The sequence below is a fragment of the Pseudophryne corroboree genome, chromosome 9 (assembly GCF_028390025.1).
Source record: "Pseudophryne corroboree isolate aPseCor3 chromosome 9, aPseCor3.hap2, whole genome shotgun sequence".
In the NCBI taxonomy this organism is placed as follows: Eukaryota; Metazoa; Chordata; class Amphibia; order Anura; family Myobatrachidae; genus Pseudophryne; species Pseudophryne corroboree.
In genome coordinates, this window is record NC_086452.1 from 93,948,779 (window position 1) to 93,961,902 (window position 13,124).

General features: G+C 46.3%; 1 protein-coding gene across 1 annotated transcript in view; it reads right to left on the reverse strand.

The window, feature by feature from the left end:
- Window positions 1-1,019: 1,019 nt before the first annotated feature.
- TMEM59 (transmembrane protein 59) overlaps window positions 1,020-13,124 on the reverse strand; it is a 67,563-nt gene continuing 55,458 nt past the window's right edge. Inside the window, exon 8 of the mRNA XM_063939636.1 lies at window positions 1,020-2,432. Within this exon, the coding sequence (XP_063795706.1) occupies window positions 2,277-2,432 (156 nt within the window). The 3' untranslated portion in view covers window positions 1,020-2,276. The remainder of the gene's footprint in view (window positions 2,433-13,124) is intronic.

Here is a 13,124-nt window from a genome sequence, read left to right on the forward strand (position 1 = left end):
ATCCATAAATCAGGACCGCCGGGGTCTCCGTCTCTGTGCGTGCAGCGCCCGGCATGGCTGCAGTCTGCATAGTAGGGCAGACAGCAGCGGAGACTGCGTGCGCTCTGTCCCCTAACCTACCGACCGCGGTTGGGAGGTATGGGCTCTCCCATTGCTGTAAACTGGTCCTGGGTCGCATGACCTGGTTACCCGTTTACACTGCCCCTAAACACGGGTTCTACCCATGTTCAACCTTGGTAGGATTGCCGGATAAATCAACCCGGAAATAACCCGGGTTTTTGGCTTGGTGTAATTGGGGTGTTAGGGGGTTATCCAATTACCCGCGATAGTACCGCGTCCATGAAAAACGGGTGTTTTTCGCATTTTTTTCACCCCTATCCAGTTATCTAGTATGAAAATACATAGGTTCACAGCTTTTCACGGAACCTATGTTTTCGCAGCACTTATCGCGGGTAAATGGGGCACTTATCGTGGATGTTTCACGTGCCTAAGGCAAGCAAAGCATAATCCCTGGTAAGTGCCAGCATTGGGGGGGGGGGTGATTCAATTGTTTTTTTTTTTTAGACACCGGCCACTAGATGGCATCCGACAACAGCAATTCAATTATTCTGCCGCTCGGACACGGTTACTGTTAGCATTTATGCTCGCAGCCTCCTGAGGTGACGAACAGAAATGTGGGAAGTGTCCCGTTTGGGCGCCCAAATGGTACTTTTTGCCTTGTGAAGCTAAACCCGATGCTTTTGGGTACTTTAAAATGTAATGAGCGCATGAGCAGAGCAACAACTGAATTGCTCTGATGGGAGTCCAAACAAACATTTGAATTGCCCCCTTACTGTCACATTGTATTGTAGCCGTGGCATTTCCTGAAGTTTAGTATCCAGTGTATTCAGTTTCTAAGCTCTAAATGTAGACGTGAGATTGGTTTTATATGCAGATGTAAAAATACATGGGAATTTCCCAATTCTTCCCCCTTTGCAAGTCACAAGCTTACAAAACAGAGTAGACGAAGATTCAGGACCTGTAGGTGTCACAATTAGTGATTACATTTTATTACAGGAAAACTGCAAATTTACAAACTCAAAAATCCCACATCCCAATTTTTTGTTTAGCAAGAGATTGGTGGCAGTTAACGATCTTAAATCATAAAGATGTCTTCTTCGAGTTCATGTTCCTCTGTATTTCTATCGGAGGAGCATTATTATATTAGCCAACTAGCAAGAACAATTAACATCAAATAGAAAAAATATATATTCTAAAAGATAAAACAACCTATGGCTCACCAGCTATTGCGGAGCTACAAGTGTAAGCATGGCCTGGCAGCCACAGGTCGAACATGCTGGGATTTGTAGTTCCACAACAGTTGGCCAGATATAAACTACTTTCCTCTGCCCTAACCTGATATTTTTTTTATACTTCATATTTTAGAACCAAAGAAAGTGTCTGTGCAAATTATTATCAGTCTTTTTTGGGAGACTTCTAAACTAAACTGACCTGTGCCAAACTTCTAAGCGTAAGCTGAATATATAGTACACTCCCAAGGAAGACTCTTTATAAGACTCATTAACAAGGGTGTGATGCATCTGATGCTCTGCTGCATTCCATATACAGGGAGTTTAAAAATATGGGGGGCTGTCAACACTTCCAACACTTAATGTAGATAAGTACTGAACAAATATGCTTTTATTTCATGTAAATTAAGTGGTTACAAACAGTTATGTTGTCATTTTGCTTAGCATAAACACTCTCTGCCGGGAGACCTGCTTAGCACGCAGCCACTGCAGAGGGACTTTTTGAACTCCCTGTATAATACAAGAGAGGGTTTTACAGATCACAGCTTCCGATGTTACTGAACACAAACGCCTATGTTAACAGCAACACAGCAATCTGCGAATGCAAAAGACACAGATATCACACACCCACAAAGCCTGGGAACAAGGCCTTAATGTGCCACACAGGAGATGATTGCGAAGCAGAGTCAAACCAAGAGCATTATTAGAATTACCTACCTGTGTAAGAAAGGTTTACAGTAAAGATAAGATATGGGAAAACATAAGCCACCCCAATAACAAAAAAAGATTATGCCCACATCCCCGAGACAAGCCAGACCCACTGGATCCAGTTCTAGATTGGTACATACAATACAGATAAGAGGCTCCCATTTCCCCCAAGCCTCCAGGAGTATGTGAATCTGATGGGGAGATTGTGTCACTCTGCACCAGCTCTACAAATCCGCATTGCTACAGAATGAGAAAAGAAGTAGGGTGAGGAATGCTGGGCTATATAGCAGACTTGGCCAAGTCCACCTTGGTTGGTAAGGGTCCGGCATCTTCATCTTCTTGGGGAACGCCGTGGACAATAACAAGTGATGTAGGAGGGTATTTGTGAAGCTTCTGCTCATTCAGGTATTCCATATCACCATATATACTCAGCTTCTGCAAGACATATAGGAATGCAATTACAAACACAGCTATATAGCAATAATAATAATAATTCTCAATAAAAATATACATTTAAGGCTTCAACTGACAGCTGCCAAACGCAGGAGAGATCCAGGCATTGTAATCTGTTTTCCTAAAAAGAAAAACCAAGGTTGTGTCCAGCTATTAATGAGTGCGTCTTTCTGTGAATACGTAGTAACACTGCACGCCTCACCCGGTGTTCAACTAGGGAGTCAGGATCCCAACTGAGGAGTCAAAAGGTGTTTTCAGGGTTCCGGGTGTTTAAAAATGGTTTTGCTTTCGCTTGTATAGAGCATGGCTGGGCACATGTAACGTGTGCAGCCTGTTTGTGGGCTGATCATGAGAATATAGACTATTAATTTACGTCTGTTAGGAAGTAACAAAGACTCAATGGGCTTCATTCTAATGTATATTGTTTTATCTCCAGTGTCTGTCTTCATATTGTGCCAAAATGGGTGAAAGACACAATCTAATATAGACACAGTATAGACAGGTGTAGTATGGTATGCCGGCGGCCGGGCTCCCGGCGACCAGCATACCGGCGCCGGGAGCCCAACCGCCGGCATACCGACAGCGTGGCGAGCGCAAAGGAGCCCCTTGCGGGCTCGCTGCGCTCGCCACGCTGCGGGCACGGTCCAGGGGGGTCGTGGACCCCCACGAGGGAGAATATCTGTCGGGATTCCGGCGCCGGTATACTGTGCGCCGGGATCCAGCCGTTCGGCATACAGAAGACCACCCATATAGACTGCTAAGCCGCAGCTCCCAGCACTGCCATAATATACCATTAGGCAGAAGTGAAAGAGGCAATGCTCGCTAAACCTATCTAGAAACAGGACATTCATAATAATGGTCTAAAACACAGTAGATGTACAAAGGTGTCAGAAATCAGGAGAAGGCAGCCGATAAATACATCAGGAACCAGCGACTTCACTGTCCGCCTTTGCTGTATGTAGAACATCGATATCCTATTATAAACATAATTTTATTTTAGACCGTAATAAAAAGGGAACAACAATACAAAAGCTTAGGTGATAGATTGTACACTGGGCCGGATCCATGTTTGTAAGTAAAGCAAAAGAGCAAGCAACTAGGCAAAACCATGCTGCACTGATGTAACATGTGCAGAGAGTTAGATTTGGGTGGGATGTATTCAAACTGAAATCTAAAGTGCAGTGTAAAAATAAAGCTAACATTTGTGGGTTACATGCAAAAGCAGCCAGGATTTGCCCTGCACAGAAAAAATATATATGCATTTGCTCCCCTTGCAAGGCAAGCAGTGCAGAGAGTTACTTACAAACATAAATCAGGTCCAGACATTTTTTTTTATTTAGCAGCACTTTTGAAGTGTAAGAATAAGAAAAACCTGCTGAACTGGTTAGTCTAAGATGTTGAGACTTCACATATCGGTACCAAGCAAATTGCATTCACTAAAAGTTAGTGGTTTATGCACAGAAAGGTACCAAGATAATGGATTGTAGTTATGGAAACACAGATTGTTCAGTTCCTATGCAACTGTTTGGCCGGACTCTTTATTGCACAGCTATACTTATTGCTGGCCAATTACATAACAAAAACCACTGCAGCTTTTGTAAGGACCTGGGACACTCTTGGCTAGTGACCCCGTGATCCCTCTGGGAGCTTGAAACGGAGTGTGGCCAACAGCATGGATTTCCAGGTAGCCTCCTAACTAATCTAATGTCCCGCTCCCTGTGCGCACTGAGCCCTGTAAACAGAGCACAGGAGTCCAAAATAAAGAAATGCAACACAAAAACCTAAATCTCTCAGGAGAAAGAGAAAAATGTGCCTTGCTCCAAGGTACTAAATGTGACTCAGCCAAAACAGATGCCTGGTACATAGCAACCAACTTTACAAGCTCACCTCTAACGGCTTCTGTGAGGCCACAGAAGTCCAGCTCCCAGCAGTGTAGTGTGCAATAATACTATTGCCTACATGTGCTATTACTTCATGTCGTCATTATTATTAATACTTCAAAAAATAAATAAATTATGTTTGCGTTATTATTTGATGCACATGAAATAAAACCGCCAATAACAACACATAAATTAAAAAATAGCCTTAATAGTATTAACGACTACATCAAATGATGGCACCGATAATAAAAATTTTTGGTGGCACAGTCTCTGCGTCCCTTGGCGTGACACCACACCCCTTTTTGTTGTGTCACTCCTCTTTTTGGGGGTGCACCCCTGCGATGCACGTAAATTTCACGATTTAGTAGATTATGCAAGATTTGCACCCTTTAGAGTAAATAACCTAGACCAAAAGTCTGGCCACCCCTGCACTAAATAAAAAGATGAAGGTCTGAGCTCTGCGGATGTGGGAGGGCAGAGCATAGTTCTAGGCTGTTAACTATTTAGTGTCTGGTCCTTTCCATCCCCTTAAACCTAGAGTCTTAGCAGTGTCCCCCCAGATTGGATGGTAGAGGAAGATTCATAAGAATATAGAGGATCTTACAGTGAATCGCTAAGGCTGGGTACACACTTGGTGATGTGTACCCGATATATTGTCCGAACCGGCAGATTGGCGATTTACTGTTCTGGTGTGCATTCACTAGATCATTAACGATGCGCGCTCCCGTACAATATCTTTAGTTTCCATCTTGAAATCTCAAGATATTGCACAAGACGGCATGCACCTGGATGTGGGTGCATGCCTTCACTGACGAGAAGCAAACAATATTGTTCAGTGTGTATGAACGATACCGTTTGCGGGGGGATCTTGCACGATGTCACATCTGACGTAACATCCGCAAGTGTGTACCCAGCCTGAGTGTGTGGCACACTATCCTGGTCTGAAGAGGAAAGTAAAAGGTAGGAGATAAAGATTATATATGGAATTTATAGAATCATTTTGTGTTGCACCACCCTTATGAATCATGCAGAATGAGGAGACCGTAGCTTATATGTGTTGGACAAACTTACGGAAACTAATGATTCCACTGTGAATGAGGATGTCCATTTTTGGGCAGTTGCTCCATAAACACATCCACAACAAAACATTTCACTGCACCTACAGCAAATAGTGGGGGTAATTCCAAGTTGATCGCAGCAGGAATTTTTTTTAGCAGTTGGGCAAAACCATGTGCACTGCAGGTGGGGCAGATATAACATGTGCAGAAAGAGTTGGATTTGGGTGGGTTATTTTATTTCTGTGCAGGGTAAACACTGGCTGCTTTATTTTTACACTGCAAATTAGATTGCAGATTGAACACACCACACCCAAATCTAACTCTCTCTGCACATGTTATATCTGCCTCCCCTGCAGTGCACATGGTTTTGCCCAACTGCTAAAAAAATTCCTGCTGCGATCAACTTGGAATTACCCCCAGTGTGGAGTCACTCAAATCCACAAGAACACCTCCTATTACTTGCAACAGAGAGCCAGCTCAAGCTGAGGCATGATAAATATATAACATTTTCCATTACAGCTTGGTACCTATTAGATTTACAGTGGGTGAAAAAAGAGACACCCAAATGTATGGAAAGCTGAATATACAAGTTATGCCACAAACTAGCGCTTGGTTAAACAATAAATAAAACAGCACATATAAAGCCTGATTCATATTTGTAAGTAAAGCAAAAAATAATAATAGGATTTTAATACCTACCGGTAAACCCTTTTCTCTTAGTCCGTAGAGGATGCTGGGACTCCATAAGGACCATGGGGTAAAGACGGGATCCGCAGGAGACATGGGCACTTTAAGACTTTAAATGGGTGTAAACTGGCTCCTCCCTCTATGCCCCTCCTCCAGACCTCAGTTACAGGAACTGTGCCCAGGGAGACGGACATTTCGAGGAAAAGGATTTTTGTTAAACCAAGGGTGAGATACACACCAGCTCACACCACAACACACCGTACAACATGGCTTTTAACTAAACACCAGTTAACGGCATGAACCAAAATCAGCAACAGGCTGATCTTAACTGAAACACAACCTTCGTGTAACATAAGCAATAACTACTAACAAGTACTGCAGCTAGAGTCCGCACATGGGACGGGCGCCCAGCATCCTCTACGGACTAAGAGAAAAGAATTTACCGGTAGGTATTAAAATCCTATTTTCTCATACGTCCTAGAGGATGCTGGGGACTCCAAAAGGACCATGGGGTTTATACCAAAGCTTCAGAACGGGCGGGAGAGTGCGGATGACTCTGCAGCACCGATTGAGCAAAGATGAGGTCCTCATCAGCCAGGGTATCAAACTTGTAGAATTTTGCAAAAGTGTTTGAACCTGACCAAGTAGCCGCTTGGCAAAGTTGTACCGCCGAGACTCCTCGGGCTGGGGTTTATACCAAAGCTTCAGAAAGGGCGGGAGAGTGCGGATGACTCTGCAGCACCGATTGAGCAAAGATGTGGTCCTCATCAGCCAGGGTATCAAACTTGTAGAATTTTGCAAAAGTGTTTGAACCTGACCAAGTAGCCGCTTGGCAAAGTTGTACCGCCGAGACTCCTCGGGCAGCTGCCCAAGATGAGCCCACCTTCCTGGTAGAATGGGCCTTCACCGACTTCGGTAACGGCAATCCAACCGTAGAATGAGCATGCTGAATCGTATTACAGATCCAGCGAGCAATAGTCTGCTTGGAAGCAGGATTTACAATCTTGTTGGAAGCATACAGGACAAACAGAGCCTCTGTTTTCCTAATACGAGCCGTTCTGGCTACATAAATTTTCAAAGCTCTGACCACATTGAGAGACTTTGATTCAGCCAAGGCTTCAGTAGCCACAGGCACCACAATAGGTTGGTTCATGTGAAACGAAGAAACCACCTTCGGCAGAAATTGTTGACGAGTTCTCAATTCCGCTCTATCCACATGGAAGATCAAACAGGGGCTCTTGTGAGACAAAGCCGCTAATTCCAACACCCGCCTGTTACGTTCCTGATGCTCAGAACTGGAGAGATGTTTGTGTAGAGAGTCCAGAGCACCAGGAAGTGACGCTGAAATAAGGGATGGTACGAGAATAGCCCCTAGCACCCTACCTCCGTTGTTTTACCCGTGTGGTCAGTTCACGCCTGAGTGACTATGGTTTCTTGGGCCCACGGCAGCCGCGTTTGAAGGGCGGATTAGGTCTGCCCAACTCCGATGCCCCCAGGTCTTAGAGTGAGACAAGGCGTGAACCGAGACAGGATAATAATAAGGGGACCTCTAACTAAAGCAAACAGAAGCTAGGGGCTACTAACTACCCTAAAACTAAATATATGTGCGGCACGCCGCCAAAGGAAAAGAACAACAAAAGGTACCACTGTCCACTCCCCCACACGGCACCGCCGAGTTCCGGGGAGGACAGTGAAAAGCGGAAACCTCCGCAAAAACCACCAATACAAAAGTAAAACAAGGACTAAGCGGCCTAGGCCGCAACATGCGGCAGAAGCCGCTACTCACGAAACCGGGAAAGAACCCCAACAAGCGAGAACCCCCAGATGACCGCAACAGGTTCACTTAAACAGGAAGGATTCCCAGGACCGGCTTCAGAACTCCATAACTCAGGAGCACGGGGAGCAGGATGGACCAGATACAGCTGACCAGGAACAGACGTTGCAAGGCAGGAACAGCATACAGGAAGCCATCACCGGCGAGGCTGCAGTGTGCTGGCTCCCATAAAAAGACCCTGCTGGCCAATGACAGGAGGGCCAGCAAGACCAGCCCCCAGACCCTAATTACTAGTTGCCGTGCAGCTGCCCTGCTGCACGAGCAACTAATCAATCCTATCTGGCAAAGGGGAACGCAGTCCGCCAATGGCGTCCCCGTTGCTATGGACCCAGCGGCTGAGGACGCCCGGCGTCCTAACGTTGCCAGGGACCCGGCGGCTACAGTACGCACGGCGTCCTGGCGTTGCTAGGCGCCGGGCGGGCAGGGAGGGAGGTGCGGCGGCCGTTAGCGTCGCTCGGAAGCAGACCGAGCGGCGCCCCGTACCGCGACACCTAACAGTACCCCCCCCTTGAGGAGGGGTTAAAGAACCCCTAAAGCCGGGTTTCTGAGGAAATTCCTGAAAGAATAATCTCTTAAGTTTAGGGGCATGTAAATCGTTTTCCAGGACCCAAGACCTTTCTTCCGGGCCATAGCCTTTCCAGTGAACCAAAAAATAAAGCCGGCCCCGAGAAACTTTGGAATCTAAAACCTTCTCCACGAAGAACTCTTGTTGCCCCTGAACATCCACCGGAGGTCTACCCTGGGAAGTCTTCGGAGGGAATCTCCTGGAAGAAAAATACTGCTTCAGAAGGGAACAGTGAAAAGTATTGCCAATTTTGAGTGATTTAGGCAAGCGTAGCCGAAAAGCAACTGGGTTGACCTTCTTAACGATAAGGAACGGTCCAATAAATTTGGGTCCCAATCTAGCCGAGGGTTGTCGGAGCTTGATGTCGCGGGTTGACAACCACACCTTATCTCCCACCTTAAAAGTGCATGGGCGTCGGAACCTATCAGAATTTTTTTTTTCTCGGAAGGCAGCCTTCTTAAGGGCAAGGTGCACCTTTTTCCAAATCATTCTGAGATGGGAAGTTAAGGTCAACGAGGAGACTGGAAAATGAGGGTAAAAAGAATTGGCTCTAGGATGAAAGCCCAGGACCGAAAAGAATGGGGACTCCTTGGTGGAAGAATGACAAGAGTTATTATAGGCAAACTCGGCCAAAGGAAGAAATTCAGACCAATCATTCTGAAGTTTGGCCGAATATAGCCGTAAATACTGTTTTAACGACTGATTAACACGTTCAGTTTGTCCGTTAGACTGTGGATGGTACCCAGATGTTAAAGAGAGTTTCATATTTAATGAGGCACAGAAACGGGCGATGAATTGTGGTCCCCGATCGGAGACAATATCCCTGGGTAAACCATGGAGCCTGAACACATGGCGGAGAAACAAAACTGCCAACCCTTGAGCAGAGGGTAATCGGGGGAGAGCAATGAAGTGGGCCATCTTACTAAAACGGTCTACTACCACCCAAATGACTCGAAATCCAGCTGAAAGAGGAAGGTCCACCACGAAATCCATGGCTATATGTGACCATGGCCTGAGAGGAACGGCTAGAGGCATGAGTTGCCCGACCGGCAACGATCGAGATACCTTGTACTGAGCACAAACCTGACAGGAACGGACAAATTCCCTTACATCTTTAGAAAGATTAGGCCACCACACTGAGCGAGAGATTAACTCCAAGGTCTTAGTGATACCCGGATGACCAGAAACCTTATCATGAAACTCAGCTAGAACAGTGCCTCTCAGAAATTCAGGGACGAAGAGACGATCTGCAGGAGTGACTTTGGGAGCCTGCTGCTGAAGCTGGACTAGCTGTGTAAATAAATCCTGTGTGAGGCCAGCCCGGATGACAGACGATGGGACTATGGGGGTAGTAGCCGGGTGGTTATTGTGAACCGGAAGAAAACAACGTGACAGGGCATCGGCTTTTGTATTCTTGGAACCGGGCCTGTAGGTGATAATAAACCTGAAACGAGTAAAAAACAGCGCCCAACGTGCCTGTCGAGCATTAAGCCGTTTAGCTGACTTAATATACTGCAGGTTCTTGTGGTCAGTAAACACCGTAATGGTATGCCTTGCTCCTTCCAGCCAGTGCCTCCACTCCTCGAAAGCCCATTTAACTGCCAACAATTCTCGATTACCAACATCATAGTTGGATTCTGCGGAGGAGAATTTTCTGGACATGAAGGCACATGGGTGTAATTCCTGAGACTCCGGGTCTTCCTGAGAAAGGATAGTCCCCACTCCAACCTCTGAGGCATCTACCTCGACAATAAAGGGGAGATCCGGGTTAGGGTGTCTGAGTACTGGAGCTGAGACAAAGGCCTGCTTTAAGGCCAGAAAGGCAGACTTGGTTTCAGGCGACCAATTGGAAGGATCCGCTCCTTTTTTAGTCAATGCCACAATAGGAGCAACCAAATCTGAGAAGGTATGAATAAAACGCCTATAGTAATTTGCAAACCCTAAAAAGCGCTGAATTGCTTTTAAGTTTGTGGGTTGTGCCCAATTTAGGATGGCCTGGAGTTTTTTTGGTTCCATGAAAAACCCCTTAGGAGAAATAATATACCCCAGGAAGGACACTTCTGTGATGTGGAAATCACATTTCTCCAGTTTGGCGTATAAATGATTTTCCCGTAACTTCTGAAGGACCAGTCGCACATGGGTAATATGTTGTTCAAAAGACTCAGAGTAAATCAAAATGTCGTCTAAATAAACGACTACGAACTTTCCTAGAAAGTCGCTAAGGACGTCGTTAATGAGATCTTGAAATACAGCAGGAGCATTAGACAGCCCAAACGACATCACCAGGTATTCATAATGTCCCGACTGTGTGCTGAAAGCCGTCTTCCACTCATCCCCAGATTTTATTCGGATGAGATTGTAAGCCCCTCTAAGATCGATCTTGGAAAAGATAACGGCAGTCCGGAGCTGATCAAACAGTACTGAAATCAGTGGCAAGGGGTAGGTGTTTTTAACAGAAATTTTATTCAGAGCCCGATAATCAATACATGGTCTGAACGACCCATCTTTTTTCTCAACAAAAAAGAACCCTGGAATGGAGATTTCGAGGGCCTAATGAAGCCTTTTTTTAGGCTCTCCTGTACATAATCATTCATTGCCGTAGTTTCCGGCCCAGACAGGGCATATAGTCTCCCCTTAGGCAAAGAGGCACCGGGAACTAAGTCGATAGCGCAGTCATAGGACCGATGAGGAGGCAGAATATCCGCATTACCCTTGGAGAAAACGTCGGCAAAGTCCTGATATTCCAAAGGAATAAGTTCTGGGGTGACTGCCGCAACCCGGACTGGACGGGAAATACATTCCTTAACACAAAAGGGACCCCATCGGGAAATTTCCCCAGACCTCCAATCTATGGTGGGATTATGAAAGGCAAGCCAGGGGTGACCCAAAACTACGGGGACAGCCGGACAATGGGTAAGGTAAAATTCGATTTTCTCCGAATGTAGGGCCCCCACTGTCAGTTGTACTGGAGGTGTGCGGTGAGTGATTACCCCATTAGAAAGCGGACCACCATCCAAGCCGTGCATGGTGATACGTTTATCCAAAGGTATCTGTGGAACGCCCAAATCCTGAGCCCAACCAAGATCCATGAAATTTCCAGCAGCTCCACTGTCGACGAAGGCCGACACCAACGAACTGAGGCTACCAAAGGAAATTTTTACAGGAACTAATAAGGAATCATTAGAGGAGATCAACTGCAGACCCAAGTGAACCCCCTCACAATTCACTGGTTCAGAGCGTTTCCCTGCTTATTCGGGCAATTACGTGCGATATGTCCCTTGCCACCACAATACAAGCAAAGACCAGAATTTAGCCTTCTGGTTCTTTCCTCTGGGGACAGCCGGGAGAGACCTATTTGCATGGGCTCCTCGACGTCCTCAGGGAAAGTATACACACATGGACTAGGCCTGAAACTAGCTCCTCTTTCAGCCCTCCGCTCCCGGAGACGACGATCAATTTAATAGCAAGGTCCATTCGTTTGTCTAAAGTCTCTGGAGCGGGGTACTGCAGGAGACTGTCTTTAATAACTTCAGACAAACCGAGGCGAAACTGACTGCGCAGGGCCGGGTCATTCCAGCCACAGTCGTTCGACCAACGGCGAAACTCGGTACAATACGCCTCTGCTGGATTTTTCCCTTGCTTAAGTGCACGCAAGTGGCTCTCAGCCGACGCTTCTCTATCAGGGTCATCGTACAAAAGGCCTAGAGACTTAAAAAAAAAATCTACAGATAGCAAGGCAACATCATCGGCTTTTAGCCCAAAAGCCCAGGTTTGCGGATCGCCTTGTAGTAAAGACATCACAATCCCGACCCGTTGAGACTCAGTACCAGAGGATCGGGGCCTTAAACGAAAATAAAGCTTACAAGCTTCCTTGAAATTAAAAAAATCCTTTCGGTTACCTGAAAAACGGTCAGGAAGGTGCATCTTTGGTTCTGGAATCATACTCGGGGAGGCTCGCAAAAGATCTTCCTGCGATCTCACCCGAAGAGTAAGATCCTGAACCATCTGAGTTAGTTCCTGAATCTGGTTGGCCAAAAGCTGGCTGGGATTCGGTCCTAATACTGCCGGATTCATGAGGCCGAATTTCAAGGCCCACCAAAAACAAATAACTCTTAATATTATTCTTTTTTTGTTTTTTTTTGTTTTTTGGCCGGTGATAATGTTACGTTCCTGATGCTCAGAACTGGAGAGATGTTTGTGTAGAGAGTCCAGAGCACCAGGACGTGACGCTGAAATAAGGGATGGTACGGGAATAGCCCCTAGCACCCTACCTCCGTTGTTTTACCCGTGTGGTCAGTTCACGCCTGAGTGACTATGGTTTCTTGGGCCCACGGCAGCCGCGTTTGAAGGGTGGATTAGGTCTGCCCAACTCCGATGCCCCCAGGTCTTAGAGTGAGACAAGGCGTGAACCGAGACAGGATAATAACAAGGGGACCTCTAACTAAAGCAAACAGAAGCTAGGGGCTACTAACTACCCTAAAACTAAATATATGTGCGGCACGCCGCCAAAGGAACAGAACAACAAAAGGTACCACTGTCCACTCCCCCACACGGCACCGCCGAGTTCCGGGGAGGACAGTGAAAAGCGGAAACCTCCGCAAAAACCACCAATACAAAAGTAAAACAAGGACTAAGCGGCCTAGGCCGCAA